The sequence below is a fragment of the Nannospalax galili genome, unplaced genomic scaffold (assembly GCF_000622305.1).
Source record: "Nannospalax galili isolate Female #2095 unplaced genomic scaffold, S.galili_v1.0 scaffold10, whole genome shotgun sequence".
Taxonomy (NCBI): Eukaryota; Metazoa; Chordata; class Mammalia; order Rodentia; family Spalacidae; genus Nannospalax; species Nannospalax galili.
This window is the reverse complement of record NW_008331140.1, coordinates 2291668-2314318: the sequence shown is the minus strand read 5'-3', so window position 1 is coordinate 2314318 and position 22651 is coordinate 2291668. Positions and strand designations below refer to the sequence as shown.

Genomic DNA, 22651 nt, shown 5'->3' with positions numbered 1-22651 from the left:
TTTTTCTTTTATGTGTATAACTATTTGCCTACTTGTAAGTACACCACATCTTGCCCATGGAGATAAGAAGAGAGCATCAGATCACCTGGATCTGGAGTTACAGATGGTTGTTAGCAGCCATGTAGGTTCTGGGAACTGAACCTAGGTCCTCTGTAAAAGCAGCCAGTGTTCATAACTGATGAGCCATCTCTGCAGCCTCAAATAACCTTATATTTTAATGGAAATTCAAGGAAATATGTATCATCTTTTTGAGACATGATCTCCCTGAAGCCCCAGCTGGCCTGGAACTCACTATGTAGACTAGAGTGACCTGGACTAGAGTTTCTGTGACCTGGAACTCACAGAAATCAGCCTGCCTCTGCCTGCAGAGTGCTGAGATCAAAGGCATGCCACCACACCTGGCAAGAAATTATATTTTAAACATTGAAAGCAGACATTGTATCAAACACCTAATAATTTTACATGAAGCATCTTAAGGGTCCTGGAGACAGTACTGTTTTCCTTTACCAACTCATTTAAATTGGTTAAAGATTTGTTTGAATCCTCCAAATTAAGAAATTTGACCTGTACAGGTTCAGTCCTGGGGAGCCGGGATAGGCCTTGCCAATTTCCTGTTAACTGCTTTCTTGGGTCAGAACTACCTGCACCTGGTAGCCCTGAATAGTCAACTCCCAAGAGTGCGTCAAGCTGCTTAGGTTTTTAACATCTCAGCTTATTTAAAAGACATGTAAAGATTAGAGTTTTCATCCTGATTTAGAGAAAGAAGTTGTCAACTCTCTATAAAAGAGTACTTAAAAAAAGAGCCTCACAGACCCTAGCTTTGAGAAGAAGATATCATTGGGCTTGTAGACGTCTTGAAAGATTCCAGGGTGGCCTGCAATGCTGTTGAATTTTCAGGAATGGATCTTTTCTAAAGAAAAGAAATTCTAAGTCTCAGACAATGATGTATAATTATGTGAACAACCCCCCCCTCAATGTAGCTTGGCTTGGCACAGTAGGATTTACCTTCTACAACCTTCCAGTGGAGGTCCAGTAACTGCTCTGATAAAATGCAGTCCTTATTCCATTCCTAGGAGTCCCTTTTCTCCCAACTCCTCATCTGTTATGCAGGGCTCCAGTGGATTGCCTGCTAGGGTCACAGTCCATTCCCCTAGATCCTCTTTGGAGAAGGCATCTCCATTGGAAGTTCAGTTTCTGCTTGGTGTTTTACTCATTGAGCTGCTTCTGCTTGTGAACCTGTAGTCAACAATATCCAGAGATGATACCAGAGGTCCTGGCTACTACAGTCTCTATCGATCCTGTAGATCCTGTAGTCTGGTGTGCTCTCAGAGAAGGTCATATTAATCTGTGTGTGTGTGTGTGTGTGTGTGTGTGTGTGTGTGTGTGTGTTACGGGGTGTCATGGGCTTTGTCTGTTTATATAGTGTTCCAGTATAGGGAGGACTTTTACAATATGGACATAATCTGGACTAAAGTCTTTTACCTAACCTTGTAATCCAATATAATGTAATTAACTGACTGTATATATAATATAATGTAAACAAGTTCACTCAACCATGTGCCTTTCTTGTGACCTGGGCATATGATCTTAATCCCTCAGGACCCCTCCTTGCCTTTCACCCAAGATAATTAATAAAAATATGTATGCACATTTTATATATCAAAGCACTGTAAGTAATGCGTTTTTTTTTCACTGCAAACAATGATATGCTAGGCCTAGAGATCAAAGGGCAAGATTCTCTGATAGATAAGGATGTATCTTGACTTCTACTCCCCACTTCATGGTGGAGCTATTGTTCCAAGAAAAGAATGAGCTGAAGCCCTGACTTGGGAGCACAGTTCTGAGAATTATCAGAAGGAACATATGCTGGTATTTTGGGTCCAACCTTGGCCTTGTGAACACTAAGAGTAAAGTTGTTTATTAAGACATACGCATAATGTGGCAAAGAAACTCTACACACCAGGAGGAATATAGCAGATAGAAGAAGAGAACATGAGGCAAGTTGTAGAGCCCCTTTAGTTTAAAAGATCAATGGAAACTGTCAGAAATGGCGAAAGCTAATGCAGCTAAACCTTTAGGAACAACTGACCTTGACTTCCTGGCTAGATTCAGAACATTTCCTATGGTCAAAGCAACAAGTCATGAGAAAGCTGTACCAAGTAAAGTTTCAAAATGTGAGCTGTCTCAAAAGCAAACAGAAGATGGAACTAAAAATTCCAGTTTAAAATCATCGCAGGAGAGAAACAGCTTTCAACTCAAACACTTCCAAATCCAGTAAAAAAAAAAAAAAAAAATAGAGCCGCTGCTGAAGAAATATCTTTAGGATCTCCAAAATAGGTAAGAAAAAGCAGTCCATAAGAACTGAAAGAATAGCTAATGTTATAAACAAACAAACAAAAAAACAGCAAAAAATAAAGCCAGTCATAGTGGTTTATGCTTGTAACCCCAGTTCTTGGGAGGCTGAGGCAGGAGGATCACTTTGGGTTTGAGGCCAGCCTGGGCTACATAGTGAACTCTAGGACAGCCTGTTCTACAAAGTGGGACCTGGTGACAACAACAAAAAGGAATGGCTAATTTTAAACTTCAACTTGATTAAAACATATCTAGAGGATTAGTTGAGGTATGCTTTTGGGTGTGTCTGCATGGGCATTTACAGAGAGTATCAATTGAGTGGATAAGATGTGCCTTGAGGGGCTGGAGAGATGGCTCAGTGGTTAAGAGCACTGGTTGCTCTTGCAGCAACCAGAGTCTGACTCCTAGCACCCACATGGAAGCTGACAATGATCTGTAACTTCAGTTCCAGGGGATCTGACATCTTCTTTTGACCTGCAAAGGCACACAACATGGGTGCGCTTACACACATGCATTCAACATGCTCACAGAGATAAAAATAATATGTGGGTGGCACTATCTCATGGGCTGAGGCCTCAGAGCAGTAAAAAGAGAAAAAGGACCCATATTTGTTTTCAACTGTTGACCCAGTGTGACCAGCTTCCTCACACTTCTGCAACCATCCCTTCTCCATCATCACTGTGTTAGAGTATCAATAAGCTCCATAAATTGAACTGGTCCAGACTATAAAGAAATGTCTAGTCTATCTGTTGGAGGACCCACTTTCCAGTCACACTGGTCAATTACCTGGTGATAGAACTACTCCCAGGAAGACAGTTTCACCTTAATTTATGCTAAATAGATTGGGGGGAATACCTGGTGTGTTAATAAGGTAGTGAATATTTCCTGTCTGGAATTAGCTCAGCCCCCTGCTCCCTCCAGAACTTCTGGACCAGCCACAGACATGTAGGCATGTAGGTCTCCGTAAGTCTGTCCATTTTCCTGAATACTTCAGGAAAGCATAATTTCGCCTTTTCTTCTTCATACCTTTCTTTTGAAACATGCTTTCTTTAAGGCTTTGGGATGCCGCTAGCATCTTGTGATTGTTCACTTTTTCTCTAAAGCTTCCTTCTCCCAGCCATGTGTCTGTGAGTCAGCCACGTGTCTGACCTCCATGCAGGCTCTAAACCTGCATGGCTTCCATGGCTATCTTTCCTTCTTCCCACTATTCACCTCCTCAAGGAAGCTGCCAAAATTACCAGCTCACCTGCTCTGAGGATTTTTCTTTAAGGTTCTAATAAAATTGTAAAAGCTTCCATTTGGGTCCATTCTTAAATTCTTTTATGAATGAGACTTAGAACCCTCTAGGGGACCCTCTTTCTCCCTGTTTCAATTGTGGACTGTATCCTTTCGAAAGGTCAACATTTCCAACCATTTCATTCCTTACATTACTCTTCTTAGGTATTTGGTCACAATAACCAGAAAAGTAACTAATATGGTTGTGTAAAAACCTCACTTTATTGCAAGTTTCTATTTTTAGCATTGTCTCTTACCTTTGCACCACTTAGAATTGTTACAATTAAAAACCAGTCCAGCTGGGAATGGTGCTCACACATGTCCCAGCACTTAGGACACAAAGGCGTCCTTTGTGAGATTTATGCCGGTCTAGTCTACATAGAGAGTTCCAGGCCAACTGGGACTATAGGAAGACTGTCTCAAACAGAAAGCCTCCTGAATCCAAAAGATGGGGAAGTAGCTCAGTGGGAGAGTGTTTGCCTTATATACACAAGGCTCTGAGTTCAGTCCCCACCACAAAAAATAATTAATAGTAAAATGCATCAAATTAACATATTAGGGTTCTCTTGAAGTCATGAAAGCACAAATGGATCACAGATTATATACAAGTGGGAATACTGCATGTATAGTTGTAAATGTTGTAAGGTATTATATGATATATAAACAAAATTTGTAAGACAAAATGATTGCAATGTGTTTTATTTGTTACCAATCGTATTGTTTTTATTAAAACAAAAGAGAAACATTAGCTGTCCTGGCACATTCCTCTAATCCCAGCACTCTAATCCCAGAGGCAGGCAGATCTTTTTGAGTTTGAGTCCAGCCAGATCTACAAAGTGAGACCATGTCTCATAAAAAACAAAACAAAACCAAAAACCCCTCACAAATATTAAAAGGGGTTTTTACAATAAAAGCTGATCATTAACATGAAAAGTGTGTTAATAGTACTTAATAGTGCTTGTGCTTAGTTGCTTAGTCACTTATCCTTGGGGAGGAGTTGGTTCATTGTATCAAGCTTAGGAACTAGGTTCTTAGCACCATAATGATATCTTTAGTTGTCCAAGCACAAAGTCATACATTTATCTTTGGCAGTCATCTTTGACTCCTCTCTTATTTATATTAAAATGCCATCGACTTCACTTGATAACTATATTTTCCAGCTGATAGCTCATCTTCACTGCTGCTGTCGTAGACAGAGTCCTCCCATCTAGCCTAAGTTATACAAGTCTCAACTCCAGTTCTATAAACCTAAAAGGTTCTTCATACTATAAATAAATTTTCTTCTAATCTGGATCATGCCACCCTTGCTGTTCAAAATTCCTCAAGATCATCTACAAAGTCTAAAATCCTGACTTAATTTCTGCTCTTCATTTTTTCCTGTCCCATCTCACCCTTTGCTATTTTCCCCACCTTGTCCTCAGACACATGTCTACTACTTATTAGATTCCCAAGCCAACCTTCCCTTTTGTCAGGAGCACTTTCTCCCTATTGATTATGTGGCCAAACCTCTTCTAATTGAAGCAGTAACAGAAACCTATACTCTACAGACCCATCCAGCCACCTTCACACCATCCCTGTGTCCACAGGTCTAAAACCTTTAGTGATTGGGTGTCACCCTGATTGCTAGCACACACCGCCTTCCTAAGCTCCTGTGAATTCTTAGGAGGTGATCCTGGACTTTTGAGCCCTTGGCTCATCTGTCTGGGCCCACAAGCTTAAACAGTGTTCTTTGACAACAGCAGAATCTTTCCGAATGTCAACTTAAAGCAGAATCAGAACCAAGGAAAGAGGTACCCACACCCTGCCCCACCCAGCCCCGCCTCCAAGAAGGGAAGTCTCAAGAAATTTCACAAAGGATCCCGGCCTCACCACACCCCCCAACTCCCACCACACTGCCCTGCCCTGCCCCACCCCCAGTAAGGGATGTCTCGCGAGATTTCATACGGGACCTGTCTCCTGTTGACCGTTATGCTGTGCTGACCATCATTTAGCCACTAGTCGCCAGTGCTTCACCCTGCTGAGGGTGCGCGGGGTGAGTCTGCCATCTTCTTTGAGGTTCGCGCTCTGAGCTCCCGGTTTTTGAAGCCACCTTACTGCTGGTTCGGTGGAGGTGAGAACAGGTGGCCCGGCTTTGCGGGAGGCTGGGTGACTGGGTGGGGTACAAGTGTATGCGCCCTGAGCCCTGCCCCTGCCCCAGCTCCGGCACCACCCCCACCCTACCCCCGCCCCGCCCCCAGTAAGTGAAGTCTCACGAGATTTCATACGGGACCTGTCTCCCTTTGACCGTTATGCTGTGCTGACCATCATTTAGCCACTAGTCGCCAGCGCTTCACCCTGCTGAGGGTGCGCGGGGTGAATCTGCCATCTTCTTTGAGGTTCCCGCTCTGAGCTCCCGGTTAGTGAAACCCACCTTACTGCTGGTTCTGCGAAGGTGGGAACCGGTGGCCCGGCTTTGCGGGAGGCTGAGTGGGCGGGTTTGGGACAAGTATAGGCACCCTGCAGCCGATTCTGGCTCTTGGACTCCCTTCCTGACACCACCCTGATTCATCCCTTATAGCCTCCCTCAGGGCATTGTCTCTCAAGGTGTCTCCCTCACGGTGCCCTCTTAGTGTCCCCCTGGGCATCATTTCTCAGAGTGTCTCCCTCATGGTGCCCTTTTGGTGTCCCTCTTGGCTTCTCTCAGAGCGTTTCCCTCAGGGTGCGCTCCGGTATCCACTGGGCGACTCTCAGGGTGTCTTCTCAGGGCGTCTCCCTCAGGCTGCCCTCTGGGGTCACTCAGAGAGTTCCTCATTAGGGCGTCGTCTCTCAGGGCGTTGTCTCTCAAGGTGTCTCCCTCACGGTGCCCTCTTAGTGTCCCCTGGGCATCATTTCTCAGAGTGTCTCCCTCAGGGTGCCCTTTTGGTGTCCCTCTTGGCTTCCCTCAGGGCGTTTCCCTCAGGGTGCCCTCCGGTGTCCACAGGGTGACTCTCAGGGTGTCTTCTCAGGGCGTCTCCCTCAGGCTGCCCTCTGGGGTCACTCAGAGAGTTCCCTATTAGAGCGTCGTCTCTCAGGGCATTGTTTCTCAAGGTGTCTCACTCACGGTGCCCTCTTACTGTCCTCTGGGCATCATTTCTCAGAGTGTCTCCCTCATGGCGCCCTTTTGGTGTCTCTCTTGGCTTCCCTCAGAGTGTTTCCCTCAGGGTGCCCTCCGGTTTCCACAGGGCGACTCTCAGGGTGTCTTCTCAGGGCGTCGCCCTCAGGTTGCCCTCTGGGGTCACTCAGAGAGTTCCCCATTAGGGTGTCGTCTCTCAGGGCATTGTCTCTCAAGGTGTCTCCCTCACGGTGCCCTCTTGGTGTCCCCCTGAGCATCATTTCTCAGAGTGTTTCCCTCAGGGTACCCTTTTGGTGTCCCTCTTGGCTTCCCTCAGGGCGTTTCCCTCAGGGTGCCCTCTGGTGTCCACAGGGCGACTCTCAGGATGTCTTCTCAGGGCGTCTCCCTCAGGGTTCCCTCTGGGGTCACTCAGAGAGTTCCCCATTAGGGTGTCGTCTCTCAGGGCATTGTCTCTCAAGGTGTCTCCCTCACGGTGCCCTCTTAGTGTCCCCCTGGGCATCATTTCTCAGAGTGTCTCCCTCATGGTGCCCTTTTGGTGTCCCTCTTGGCTTCCCTCAGGGCATTTCCCTCAGGGTGCCCTCCAGTGTCCACAGGGCGACTCTCAGGATGTCTTCTCAGGGCGTCTCCCTCAGGGTTCCCTCTGGGGTCACTCAGAGAGTTCCCCATTAGGGTGTCGTCTCTCAGGGCATTGTCTCTCAAGGTGTCTCCCTCACGGTGCCCTCTTAGTGTCCCCTTGGGCATCATTTCTCAGAGTGTCTCCCTCATGGTGCCCTTTTCTTGTCCCTCTTGGCTTCCCTCGGGGCGTTTCCCTCATGGTGCCCTCCGGTGTCCACAGGGCGACTCTCAGGGTGTCTTCTCAGGGCGTCTCCCTCAGGGTGCCCTCTGGGGTCACTCAGAGAGTTCCCCATTAGGGCGTCCTCTCTCAGGGCATCTCACTCATTGTTTTAGGCTCACCTCACCCTAGGGTCTGGCATCCTGGTTTCTTACAGAGCGACTCTCAGGTTGTCTTCTCAGGGCATCTCCCTCAGGGTGCCCTCTGGGGTCACTCGGAGAGTTCCCCATTAGGGCGCCGTCTCTCAGGGCATCTCTCAGGGCGTCTCCCTCATTCTTCCCTTTGGTGTGGAACGTAGTCTCTCAGGGTGTCTCCCTGATGGTGTCCTCTGGCATCTCTCAGAGCATTTGTTTCCCTCAAGGCATCTCCATCGTGGTGCTCTTTTGGAATCCCTCAGGTTTTCCCTTGGCATTGTCGTCTCAGGGCGTTCTTAAGGTGTTGTCTCTCATGGCGTCCCTCAGGGTATCTCCCTCATTGCATTGCCCACTGGGTTTGCAGGCCTAGGTGACTTTTCAGGCTGTCACTGGGAGTGACATGGAGGTCCTGTCAGGGCTGGTGGCCATGTGGTGGCTAGAGTGGGGGACAGGAGGGACCTTGTGGGACTTTGTCCACCTGCCTGGGGATGGCACTGTTGGGAGAGTCGGGACCATGGTTTCTCTCTCTGAGATATGCAAACGTGACTGTATAGATGACACTAAGGAAGTAATGCCAAGTTCTTTCCTCCCTGAGTCCCAGTAGGTACATACTGAACATGGAAAAGCAGAACACTTTCAAGCTGTTTGAACCAACAGGACCGAGCAGCAGTCAGCTGTCTGAAGTGCTATCTGTGACTTTGGAAAATTTATTTTCCTCCAGGGTAAATTTGCATTGGAAACATGATTCACTTGTTGAAAAATGTGTGTTGGGCTGGCAAAAGGCCTCAGTGGGTTAACGGACTTAAGTTTTTTTCCTGAATGCTCTAAGTTGTTCTCTGATTTCAACATAGGTGTATACACATACACACACACACACACACACACACACACATACACGTACACACACATCAAACCCAAAGAAATGTAAGTAAAAAATAAAGTATGTTTTCTTATTGGCAATATGTAATGCTTTTCAGTAAATATTTGGTATATTCAATACTATTTTTTTAAGGCAGTATCTCCCTGTAGCCCCAGCTGACCTGGAACTCACTACGTAGATCAGGCTGGCTTGTACTAAGAAATCCACTTAGAAATTCTCTGCTTCCTGAGTGCTGGGATTAAAGGCATGTGCCACCAAAACTAGCTCATTCAATACTTTTTAAAAAAATATCTTGTCATATATGTATGAATGCTTTGCCTGTATGGTACCTTTGGAGGCCAGGAGAGGGCATTAGGTCCCCTGGAAATGGGGTTAAAGGTGGATGTTAATTGCCATGTGGATGCTGTAACCAAACTTGGGTTCTCTGGAAGAGCAATATTAACTTTTATCTGCTGAGCTATCCCTTCAGTGTTGTCCTCAGGAATTTTGAATAACATCAATTCAACAGAAAACAAGCCTTATTGTGTATAGGCAACACTTATTTAAAGAATCAGTGCTGCTGTAGAACTCTAAATAAATAATAGTACTGTGGCTAGAGAGATGGTTAAGAGCACTGGCTGCTGTTGCAGAGAATCCAGGTTCGATACCCACATGGTGGCTAAAAAGCACCTGTAACTCCAATTCCAGAGGATCCAACACCTTCTTCTCACTTTGTAGCCCTGACTGGGCTGGAACTCCTTATGTGTAGACTAGGCTGGTCTAAGTAGTCTCAGAGATCTGCCTCTTTAGTGTTCAGATAAATGTTTTGTGCCACCACACCTGGATTTATTTTATATTTTAATGTTTTTATTATCATATATTAATGCATAATAATGGGTTTCACTATGGCATTCTCACACATGTATGTAATATATTTTGAATATGTTCACATGTGTGTATTGTATTTTGGCTGTGTTCCTATTACCCTTTTTTGCCCCCTCCCACTGATCCTCTTCCTCTTTCCAACTAATCCTCCTACTTTTCATGTTTCTTTGTGTGTGAAAGACACCCAGTGCATTCTACTAGAGTTTCTCAAAGGAATGCAGGCACTTACTCAGTAGCTGTAGCACTGAAGAAATGTCTTTCCAGATTTGAGGCAGTTTATAAGGAGAATATATGAATTTGGAGAAAATTTAAAATTTTACCAAGGAGAATTAGGACTATTAGGACAAATTGCTATATGTAGATAATAAAGAGTGTTATGAGTAAGCGGCTTCATGACTAAGGTAAAGAAAAAAAAATACTTTAGTAAAATTCTCACTGAGAAGAAGAATTGCAGCAGATTTCTAAGGTGAAACAGCTTTTTATGCTACTTAATTTAAAAATGTTTCCCATGTGGTCCTTTATATGGAAGGTAGGATGATGCAATTATTTTAATTTATATGCTGAAGAAAATTGCTTATGGATGCTCTAGCCAAGATATATCAAGAAAAGGCCATTCCACGAAGATAAATCTCAATTTGATTGAGGAGAATAACATAAGGAAATTGAAGGGAACTATATGTTATTAAAATTACTATTCTTGAATAGCTAACAATATTTAAGTATTTTACAAATTACGTTCATTTTACCAATGGAAATACATAATTAAGTGTTTTGCTTTGAGGGACTGGAGGTGGCTCAGCAGTTAAGAGCACTGGCTGTTCTTTCAGAAGACCTGGGTTGGGCTCCCAGCACCTATGTGGCAGCTAACCACTGTTCCATAACTCCAGTTCTGGACATCAGATGCTTTCTTCTGACCTCTGTGGGCATTGCATGACATGTATGCACTTACATACATGCAGGCAAAACAGTCATACACACACACAAAAAAAGTTTAAAGTTTTGTTTTGAAGTAGGAGTGATGGTACAAGCCTTTAATCCCAGCACTCGGGAGGCAGAGGCAGGAGATCTCTTAGTTGAAGGCCAGCCTGGTCTACATAGTGAGTTCTAAGCCAGCTGGGAAGCCCATGTCTAAAAAAGACCAAAAAATGTTTTAAGGCCATTTCTAACATTTATAGCTTTGCTGTGGGGTAATTTATTTTAGCTTTTATCCAGTGATAGTCTCATATTGACTAAAATGTTGCTAACCTCTTAATCATATTTCAGTCTTGATTTTATTCTGTAACTTTAGTAAAGTTGTAAATGCTGGCTTGGTGCTTTAAATGAGTTAATCCTACTAGAGCGTAAATTGAATAGAGAATCAGTGATCATTAGTAAATGAATATTTTAGGTAAATGCAGTTTGGTTAAAATTTCAAATTACTAACTTTTGGAAATATATTGTAATAGAATTCAGAACCAGTGAACGATGTATATTCAAAGCTGTATAAAGAGGTTGAAAAGATCAAAAAGTGCTCAGAAAGTAAAGAATTGGAACTGAAGCAGAAAGAAAAGAATCTGGAAGAAAAAAAAAGGAAAATTGAAGAACAGCAAAATGCCATTCTGGAACTGCAGGTAATATGAAGCTTTGAATTATAAATACAGCACACACACAAGCAACTTTAAGACTAGCTGAGGGATATTGAAAATTGAGAGCTGCTGAGAGAGGGAGAGTCAGTTTTCATTAAGGATGTGACACCCAGGTAGGTTGACCAGGCTCCAGGTGATCTACTCACACCCAAGAGCATTTGGGGGTGCAACTTAGATTCAATAGACCTTAAAAAATAATAGAGAACATAAAAATTGGGAGTGGGGCTGGGAACAGTAAAATGGAGGTGTAGATGGGAGAAGGGGTCTGAATTTGATCAAAACACATTGTATGAAATTCTCAAAGAATCAATAAAAATATAAAAATATATATAGCACATGATAAATATTAGCATAATACTGCTGAAATGATTACTTAAAAGTAATTCAGGTTAATTTTGTTTCTGTGGCAGGGATTTTGAGAACAGGGCTTTTTAATATTTCATTGCTACAAACTGCATTTCAGTGTTAGGTATGAGTGCAGAGCAAGTCCCATGATACTTAATACAGATTAGGGAAATAATCAGGTAATCAGGGAAATAATAAATTAATTTAGATAAAGAGCAATTTATTGACCTTTATCATAAAAGTTTAAAGTAAGTCTTATTTTTTCTTTAATATTCATAATTTATATTTTAGTTTTCAAGTCAAAGTACAAAAATAAAATATTTTAAGACATAACTATGAATTGAAAAACAATGTAATCTTATCTGCTTTTATGTTGCTGTAGTGTAATTTGTAAGATAAAGGTTTTGGTACTAGAATTCTTAAGGGCATAGGACAGAAAAACAAATGTGACATGAAAGTGGAAAGGAGGCCGGTGCAGATGGGAAGACATGATGGATCGGCAGAGATGAAAAGAAAGGGGAAAAGAAACAACAAAAACAAATTTTGATAGAAAAATGTAATAATGAAACCTAATTCTATGTAAGCTGATAAAAATTCATTCATTTTCAAAAAATACTGGTGGGAGAATTTTACATCCGTTTAAATAATATTCCTTAAAATATGTTACATAAGAGCATGTCACAATTTCTACAATTTTTTGAATAAAAGCTGTGGAATTTGCTCTCAAAATTTGATACTTGGAAAGTATTATTGTGATAAGAAGTAGGTACTTGAGTGGAGTCATTTTGTTTCTCACCAGTTAGAGGTTTAGGGTCGTGAGAATCCATTAAAGAGCCCAGTATCCAATAAGAGGGTGTTGTAAAGTATCATTAGTACTATGTAGCAATATCTTTGAGTCCATATGAATATGTGTCTAAGAACACGTACTTACACCTTCAATTCATATAATTTCACAAGCACACCTGAATACTGTCATTATGTTGGATGCTTGTGGAAAAAAAATGGAGAATACAAGGTGAGTTATTTTTTGCATGAGTATGTGAGTGTGTGTCCAATTAATTTTCCTCTGTACACATGGAAGTGATTGTCTCTGTGTGCACATTTGTTTGGCCTGCATGTATGTTAAGTTACCTGTGTCATGCAATGCCTGTAGAGGACAGAAGAGAACATCAGATTCCCTGGAACTGGAGTTATGGAAGGTTTATTAGCCACCATGTGGGTGCTGGGAACTTAATCCACATTCTCTTCAAGAGCAGCCAGTTTTCTTAACTGTTGAGCCATCTCTCCAGTCCCTATAATGAAGTTCTATTATTGATGACCTATTTGCTTCAAATGCCTTTTATTATATCAGAATATATTTATATACAAACTTTAAGTTTTGTTTTCATATAGCATAAAAGAGAAATCAAGAAAATAAAAGCAAATAAAATACCTCAAAATTAGTAGCAAGATGATGTTGTGCTAAAATATTGAGTACTTTTGGAGATCATTCAGCAATTTTTACATTAATTGTTTGTGTGTGTGTGTGTGCGTGCACGCACACTCGCGCACGCTACAGTGCACATGTGAGAGTCAGTTATCTCCCTATACCATATAGGTTTTGGGAGTTGAACTCAGATTGCCAGGCTTGACGGCAAATACACTTACCCACTGAGCCATTTTGCTACCGCCCCCCCCCTTTTATTTGAGTTGGTTATGGTCTCATATAGCTCAGGCAGGTCTCAAACTTTATACATGAGACTGAAATTGACCTTCTTGTTCTGCTGTCTCTATCTCCCAAGGGGAGCCATATTTTTATGGTAACTCCATAAGCCATAACAAAAAGATCTTTTTATGTAGAAAGAAAGAATTCATGCAGAACTTATGTTAGTAAGAACTGACCTGCTTATTAATGATACTCATTTGTTTTGCTAAGTGAATTGTAATGAACTGTTTTTTTTTTCTAAATTAGTTAGAAAAAGAAAAAATAAGTGTGAAATTAGAAGAACAAATTCAGGAAAATGAAGATTTAATACCGGAGTAAGTAATAGAGATTTTGCTTTCAAATTTATTATTAAAATAGTTTTTATTTCTTAGTATTTTCTATGTGTTAGTTTTATGTTAACAATAGTAAATTCTATTCTGCATTCTTAGATTTGACGAACTGTGGTCATTGATGAATAACTTTTCACTTTTTAAAATGTCAATTGTCTGGAAGAATCACTGCATGCTATTAAAAAGGTGTCTGAAAATTCTATTTTGAATTGTTTAATTAAAATATTTATTTTTTTTATTATATGTGTATGCCTGTTTTGCCTACATGTACTTAAGTGCAGTACCTGTATGAACCAGAAGAGGGTGTCAGATTCCCTGGAACTGTAGTTAGAGACGGTTGTTACTCATGTGTGGGTGCTGAACCTGAGTCCTCTGCAAGGGCAGCCAGTGCTTTTAACTGCTGAACCATCTCTCCTTTCCCTAATGTCTGCAATTCTATATCTACAACTGCCTTTGTATATCTTACTGTTTTCACTATTGCTATATGGAGTAACACTTATGAAATAAAGCTCAACTTATTTCAAAACTGATTCTTCCACTCAAATGCCCCTTTTTTATATAACAATTTCTACAGAAAAAAAAATTAAGTTAGAAAGTTAAGTCTAACCACTCTCTATACGTTAGTAACTTAAACAATATGGCCAGAAGTCTTATTCAATCAATGAATGCCTACTGAGAAGGTTATCTTTTGCTTTTAAAAGTTATGCATCTAGAATATTTTGAGGGTAATTAGTAAATGAAGTCTAAACCCCTCTTTTCATTATTTTTCCTAAATAAATCTGGAACTATTCCCTCCAAGGGCATTACTAGCAACTTGCTCTAAAGTCTTGTGAATGTCTTTTCACTTTTATTTAAAGGGAAGTAGTTAGTAAATTATGTTTGCTAATATTGCACACAGCCAATCTACTTTTCTTTGATATAATCATTACCATGTGATACATACAAAATATAGTATTTAGAAAACATTTCTTGGGGCTGGAGAGATGGCTCAGCGGCTAAGAGCACTTGCTGTTCTTGCCTAAGACCTGGATTTGAATCTAAGCATCCACATGGTGGCTGACACCTTCTTCTAGCCTCCGTGGGCACCTTATAACAAGGGTGCACTTATATGCATACATGCAGGCATAACAATCATACACATAAAATAACAATAAAGATAAAAAATTTAGTAAAAAGTTTTCTGTAAGAATTGTAGCTAAATACTTTATAGCCTTCATATATAATTTTGCTTGAGATCAAATTACACTTAGACAAATTCTCTGTTTCAGGTATAATACTGCAAGAAAATTCTGCAACCTCCTCAAAGAAACCTCTGCCAGAGCCTCACAAAAGATAAAGAAATGTAAATATCTTTCTCATTTTATGTGGTTTTATCAATTTACTATTCATTTAATAGTGGATACATGCAGGAGGAAAATTGTGTTTTCAATTCTTGGAACTAATTTTTATTTCACTAAATTTTAAGTACTCCAGACTTTTTTATAAGTAGTAACTAAGTTTTCTAGTTTTGAAAAGTAGTGTATATCAAGAAGTATATACCTGGCATTTATATTTAATCCTCATTTTACTTAAAGTGTGATTTTAATACTAACCTTCTGTCTGAAACAACCAGGAAATTGAATAAAAAATGTGATACATAGTCATGTCCATAACTGAAAATAGCAACAGAGCATTGCTACAGTGAAACAGCTCTGCTGTAGGCATGGTGTATTGAAAAACTGTATTAATTAGATTTGACAATAGAGTATATATAAGGCAGTGGTCCCATAGAGTATAGAAGATTTGAAAAATTTCATCAACTTACATAACCTTTGTAACATTGTAGTGTACCAAAAATAGTGGTAAAGCTTGTAATTCTATCACTAAGTAGGCTGAAGCAGAAAGCTTGCAAGTTTGAGGCCAGCCTGGACTGTGCAAGGAGATACTGCTCAAAGAACCAAGAATAATAGGTAGCTATATAATGAGGATATAAAGAAAGAAAAATAATTGTTCACCTGTACAATATTTCTGTTTGAAAAAAATCATAAAGTTTATATATAGCAAATTAGTTGCAATAAACTTAGGTTAATTTATTAATCAAAGAATTTAAGAATCTAACTTAGTGTATAGGGCTTAAAATTAACACTCGTATGCAGTAATGTACTAAGACCTCTCATTTACTCACCCAGAGAAACTTTTATGCATCACAAGTTAGATCAGTCAAGAATAGTAAAAAAAAGTCTGACATGGAAGTACATGTCTCTAATTCCAGCACTTTGTAGGTAGAGGCAGGATTTTGAGTTCAAGGCAAGCCTGTGCCACATAGTGAGAACTTTTCTCAAAAAGTGAAAGACTGGAAATGTAACCCAATGGTAGAGTGCTTGCCTAGTATACATAATGCCCTGGGTTGGATTCCAAGCCTTGCAAAACAAAGTGTTTTATCTTCAATTATAATTCTCACCTTTATTTCTTCATATATAAAGATTTTTCACCTCCAGCTACCTTACCTTTGTTTTATAGAGTTTGAACATAATACACTTAAATGTAATTTATTTCTTTTGTGGCATTCATTTTGCTTTGTTCTCTGAATCTCTTTGAATATGTGGTTTGGTTTCTGATATTAATTTTGGGGAAAATCTCAGTTGTTTGTTTGAAATAGTTCTGAGTCTTTTTGTTCTGGTATTCCCAGTATGCATTTATGCCACCTTTTGTAACTATCTTATAGTTTTTAAGTATTCTTTTTTTTTCTTCAGAATTGTTCTCCTTGATTTTTCATTCTTCTTTGTTATATCTCTAAGCTCAGAAACTCTTCTTTTAGCCATGTCTAGTTTACTCATAACCCTTTCATTTCTGTTACTGAGTTTTTCATCTTGATAATTTGTTTCAGTTCTGTTTCATTTTTCTTTCTTTACAGAATTTTTACCTCTCTAATTACATTGTTCATCTGGTTGTCTATTTGTTTATTACCAATGATTAAACCCATAGCTTTTTGTATATGAGGCAAGCACTCTACCACTGAGCTATAACCTTAACCCTCTTCCTATCTATTTTTGCACGTTATCAATTTTGCCTACTTGATCCCTTAGTATAATAATAGTAGTTGTTTTAAATTCATTCTCTGTTAATTCCTATGATCACTGTCCTGTCTAGTCCTTGTTCTGTATCTTTAGCTGTAATTTTTTGTTCTTTATTATACCTTATTGCTTTTTCTTTAGAGTTGGACATACTATTCTGGAAAAAGGAGCTGAAGTAAATTGGTCTTTAATGACATGGTTTAGGAGCTTGGCAAGATGTAGGGAGAGGGAGAAGTGCAGGAAGTAATCTGTAGAGCTATGATTAGGACTCAGTCTTTTAGCAAATCCTTGCCCGTGAATTGTAAACTTTGCAAATACTTCTCCTTTGTCTCTTCCTCTTAGGTTGGATGAGATACGAGATAACTAGAATGTGCTGTAGTTTGGTATTCATTCATTCCCCTCCACTCCCCTTTCTCAGTCCCTCTCTCCCTTGCTCCTTCCTTACAATGTTGTTAATATCATGTTTTAAAATTAAATTTTGAACTTTTCAATGTTAATTACAGATGAATGTGAAAGGGACGAAACAAAACAAGTTCAGGCAGATCTAAACAATACCATTGAGGTAAGTGTTAGTGAAAATAGGAATTACCTTAGAAAAAATAATTTTTGGCCCTTTTTGAGATGGGGTCTCCCTATGGTCCCATCTGGCCTAAAGCTCACTAAGTAAACCAGGCTGGCCTCGATCTCACAGAGGTCCACGTGCCTCTGCCTCCTAAGGGATGGGATTAAAATCATGCACCACTATGCCTGGCTTAAACAAAGGAATTTCTAAGCAAAGTAGAGTGACAGCTACAAAGATATTGTCCACCATGGTTGCTGAAATATGAGTATATATTGATGTATGATTGAATTGCTAGTAAAAATTTTAAGGTTCTGACCTATAAATACTGTTTTGTTAGATAGTAGTTTTTTGGGGGAGTGGAACACGTAAACAGGATCTCACTATGTAGCCCAAGCAGTCCTCAGCCTTCTGATTGCTGCCGTTAACAGGTGTGTTTTCACTCTGGTCAATTGTAGCAATATTTCCCCTTTTTCGTGTGTGTGTGTGTGTGTGTGTGTGTGTGTGTGTGGCGTGCACACACGAGTATGTGTCCTGAAGTGGATGCTAGAAATATTCTTCCAGCACTCTACTACCTTATGCTTTAAGGCAGGGTTTCTTATCTTTTTTTAAAAAAATTATTATTTTTATTTTATGTATATGAGTGTAAGTGTATCCATGTTGTGCAATGGCTATGAAGGTCAGGAGAAGGCATCACATACCCTGGAACTGGAGTTGGGGATGGGCAGGCAGCTACCATGTGGGTGTTGGAAATCGAACCTGGCATCTCCACGAGAGCAGGCAGTGCTCTTAGCTGCTGAACCATCTTTCCAGCTCCAGGGAAGGATCTTTTAAACCCAGAGCTTGCTAATGTGACTAGTCTCACTAGCTAGCTTGTTCCAATGATCTCTTGTAACTTTCTAAGACTGGAATTATATCCAGGATACCATTCTCACCTGGCATCTGAACTCACAGCAAGCACTTTAACTGCGGAGCCATTGCCCCAGTTCTGTAGTAGCTTTTTTTTAAAAAAAAAAAATTTATTTATCATTTTTATTTTATGTGTATGAATATATTGCCTGCATGTATGTGAGTGTGCCCGTGTCATGCAATGCTGCGGATGTCAGAAGAGGGCTTCGGATTCCCCTGGAACTGCAGTAAGGATGGTTTGTAGCCGCCATGTGGGTGCTGGGAATCGAACCTGGGTCCTCTGCTAGAGCAGTCAGTGCTCTTAACCACTGAGCCATCTCTCCAGCCCCTGTAGTAGCTTTTTAATTCACATGTTAGTAGTACTATTTAATATACTAAGTATTTATTGAATTCGTGTCAAGAGACTAGCACATTGAAAGATATAATCATTAATTTGGGAAAATATTATTAATCTTTCTCTTGATTACCTTTGTTGTCTCATGTTTTATCTTACACCATTTGCTCTTCTGGTATAGCCATTCTTTGTATGTTTCATAGCATTACCAAAGACATTATGATCTTGGTTCTTTGAGTTTTCTGTTTACAGATTTTTTTTGTTTAATTTCTTATGTGCACTTATAAACATGCTTTCTTTTTGTTTCACTAACTGTACTATTAATCTAAATATCTTTAACCAATTATTCTGTATCTCTCCATTTAACTTTATTGAAGAGTATTTAAAAATACATGACAGTTACTTGATATATACACACAGTCATTTTATATGTGTGTTTATTCTTTCTTATACTGAATATAAATAATTTCTAGTATGGTAGATACTGTGTTATAGTCCGAGTGCCTAAAATAATTCTGATACATAATAGACATTTAGTAAATGCTTAGTAGATGAATGAATAAATAATCTAATTTTGCAAAGCAAGATTTATTGAATGTTGAGTGAACACACCCTAAACAAGTGATGTAAATATAATTTTGAATTTTTATGGGGAATGTCTGGCTTACTGTAGTGGGAAGAAACAAATTCATTAAGCACAGGAAAATGTAAAATAACAGTTGTGCTATTATTGTATTTGATTCTGTAAACCCCTTAAAATCTTGTGGACTGAGGCATGTGATATTATGTTGAAATGTGTTACTAAAAGGATAAAGTGACAATATTCGTTTTTGTTATTCTGTATTATCTTACCTGTTTCCAGTGCCAGGGAAACATTACGGGCACTTTAAAAAAATTTTTAAAATATGTTAGAATAGCAAAAAGCCCCCATTTGCAAAGAGAAAGAAAGGAAGGAAAGAAAGAAGAAAGAAAGAAAGAAAGAAAGAAAGAAAGAAAGAAAGAAAGAAAGAAAGAAAGAAAGAAAGAAAGAAAGAAAGTACAGGAAGTTGGCAGAAAAAAGTGATGGGGAGATATGGGAGGAGGTGGGAGGAGGGAGTGGGCATGGATTTGATCAAAACATCTTGTATGCATGTATGAAATTCTCAATAACGTTTTAAAAAAAGGTAATTAGAAAAAGAACTTTTTTATACCAAAAATTATTTTTTTAAAAGTTTGTGTGTGTGTCTGTGTGTGTGTTTGTGTGTGTGTCCCATGGCACACATGTAGAGACCAAAAGACAGCCCACAGGAGTCAGTTCACTTCTTCCTCTATGTGGGTTCTGAGGGTCAAATTCAGGTTGTAAGGCTTGAGTCAGTGTCTTCAACTGATGAATCGTCTCAACTGATGAATGCCCGTTACAGGCATTCTTAATACTTTTTAGTAAATTATTATGTTATAGGATTTTCATGATTCAGGTTGAGTGGCTTTATATACAATGATTACATGTTTAAATTTAGTAATCTTTTCAAAATTTGAAGAAACATACTGAAAAAGTCTGATTCTTAAACTTTTTATATTCCAGAGAATGGCAGTAGCTTTTGAAGAACTTCGTGAGCAATCTGAGAATTCTAAACGGGAAATGAATTTCAAATGTAGGAATCCTATTAATTTAACGTTTTTTATCGCTATTTATATTTTGTTATTTTATTAATATTCTCATTCTGTCCATTTGATGCTCTTAACTAATTTAAATTTCATATTATCTTAACTTTTGTAAGCCTCTCAAAATCTTGTGGATTTTGGCAGGGGATTAATGCATATTCAAAATATTGTTTGTGTTAAAGACTACATTTTCTATGAAATAAAATCTATTATGGCTTGTATTAGCTTTTTAGAAGTACAGTTTTGTCATATATTTTTTGGTAAAGTATATATAATATATTATGACATATTTAAAATTCTTTATTTTAGATTACTGTGTTGTAAAGAATAAAGTTTTATGTGTCGCTTATATAAGGGTTACAGAATTTTAAGCTATTGATATTATTTAAGTTCACTATTTTATTAAACAAAATTAACAGTAAGAAACTATCAGTTTTTGCTCATCAGAAACTTTTGAAGTTTTAGTATAATTTTGAGATAAATAAGGAAGTGAAGGAATTTTCAAATTTTATTGGTAGTAGAAAAGTTTTATAATTATGGTAAGACATTATATCTATTTTATTTTTAAAGTAAAGGAAGAATATGAAAAAATCCAACATCTTGAAGAAGAAAATAAGAAGAAAATTGAAGAGAAGGAAAATCAGGTTTTTAAAACATCAACTCTTCATACTGTTTTTAACATATAGTATTTACTTTTTAACTAACACATAGAGTTTGTGTATTTTTATCAGGTAGAGTGCAATGTTCTGATTCATGCCCACATCAATTCATGATCAATTCAGGATAATTAGCATTCCAACTTAAACTTTAGAGTGGATATATTTAAATTATTTTAATTATTCTGAGATATATTTCTGTATTCTTTATATTTCCTAATTCATGAAGTATTCAAAATTTCAAAAAATAGTTTGTATTTGTTGATTATATGATATACTTTTAATATTTAGTTTTTATCTAAATATTTTGCCTTTTGTCTATTCTAACTTATTTTTATGATTCAAATATACACTCACTGAAGATTGATCTTCAATAGTTTTGAATCAAGGAATTTACAATATTTATATCAGTTTACATTGCTGAAAAAATATTTTTGAGAAATTTTGTTCAAAAAATAAAACCTAATAGAATGTAAAGGTGATCACTGGCAACTCAATAGGTTTTTTTGGTTTATCTTGAAAATACTATCTGTAAGACCAATGAAAGGAAATTTAAAAATTCTGTTGATTCTTTCTATTCATATCATATAATGGAAACATTGAAAATGGTAAGTCTGTTTTTTTCTGATATTTGCAAGGATTTAAATTTTAGATTTTTATTTTGTCATCTTTTTAAACTTTCTGCTTCCCAAGTAGAAAGTGATATACAAAAAGTTAGCCTCTTATGTTTCTTACTATCTTCTCTGAATTGCTAGAACATAGCTTATCCTAGTTAAGAAATATATACACTTTTGCATTTTAAGCTTTTTGGGGGGGGGAGGGTCTTTTTGAGACAGGTTCTCTCTGTAGCCTCAGCTGTCCTGGAACTCACTAGACCAGGCTTACCTTGAACTCACAGAGATCTGCCTGCCTCTGCCTCCCAAGTGCTGTGATTAAAGGTGTGTGCTGCTTATTTTTAAACCAGATTTTCCAAAGCCAAAGGTCTGTAATTAAAAGAATGTAAAAAAAGGTTGTAAAATAATTACATCGGAATATAAATGCTAAGGTGTTTTATCTTTTTGCATCTATATTGTTTTAAAATTTTTATTTTAGATATCACAATTATTGGTCCAAAATGCTGAGAAAGAAAATAAAATGAAAGATTTAATGTTGCTACTAGAGGAATCCAGAAATAAAGTTAATCAATTACAGGAAAAGACAGGTAAGAATTTATATAAGAAAACAATGTATCTTATGTTTTCCTCTTCAGATGTTCTAAATTTTGACTTTCATCACAAATTTTTATGATAAATTTTAGTGCTGATATCATTTTTTTAAAAAAATTTTATTTATTGATTTTATTTTATGTGTATGTGTCTATGGCCTGTATGTAGGTAAGTGCACCCATGTCATGCAATGCCTATGGAGGTCAGAAGAGGCTGTTGGGTCCCCTGGGACTGGAGTTACAGACAGTTGTTAGCTGCCATGTGGGTGCTGGGATTTGAACCCAGGTCGTCTGCAAGAACAACAAGTGTTCTTTTTTTTTAACTTTTACAAAACTTTATTGAGAATTTCATACATGTCTATAAGGTGTTTTGATCAAATCCATGCCCACTCCCTCCCCTCCAACATTCCCCCCGATGAAGAAGTAACCCTAAAATCTTTTAAGCATTAGATTCAAGCTCCCAAATACTTTGGACATTTTTGGCCTTTGGAACAGAGTACATTGCTAACAGGCCCAAGGACATTTTGACTTGTAGCCAAGAAACTGGCTACATTTTTTGGGGTCTTTTTACCCTAACTGCCTAGCCTTCCTACCTCCTATTCTTATCACACCTTCCTCTGTAAAGATTACCCAAATTGCCAATAGGGAATAGGGACGACCACTGCTCTGTCTTCTTCCACGCTCAACAGGGATGCAGGGTGAGGCAATTGGCGTACCCCTTCAGTGGCTCTATCTAAAAGACTCCCAAATTGCACAACTCTTGTCTCTAAGGGAAGAAGAAAGTCCTTGAATTATAAATAGGAGATGTGAAGGAGAAGTAAAGGCAAGAGTAATTAGCATTATAAGTTCTAGACAGGGAACTA

At 38.6% G+C, this 22651-nt stretch overlaps 1 protein-coding gene and 1 pseudogene across 1 annotated transcript in view; one reads left to right on the top strand and one right to left on the bottom strand.

Annotated features, from left to right (window-relative positions):
* Window positions 1-7217, bottom strand: part of LOC103725479 — a 43444-nt pseudogene extending 36227 nt beyond the window's left edge.
* A 1084-nt stretch (window positions 7218-8301) lies between these two features.
* Window positions 8302-22651, top strand: part of LOC103725472 (synaptonemal complex protein 1-like) — a 65415-nt gene continuing 51065 nt past the window's right edge. Inside the window, 8 exon segments of the mRNA XM_008822782.1 lie at window positions 8302-8406; window positions 10874-11038; window positions 13350-13417; window positions 14701-14774; window positions 16989-17047; window positions 19849-19918; window positions 20499-20572; window positions 21677-21785. Of these exon segments, the coding sequence (XP_008821004.1) occupies window positions 8302-8406; window positions 10874-11038; window positions 13350-13417; window positions 14701-14774; window positions 16989-17047; window positions 19849-19918; window positions 20499-20572; window positions 21677-21785 (724 nt within the window).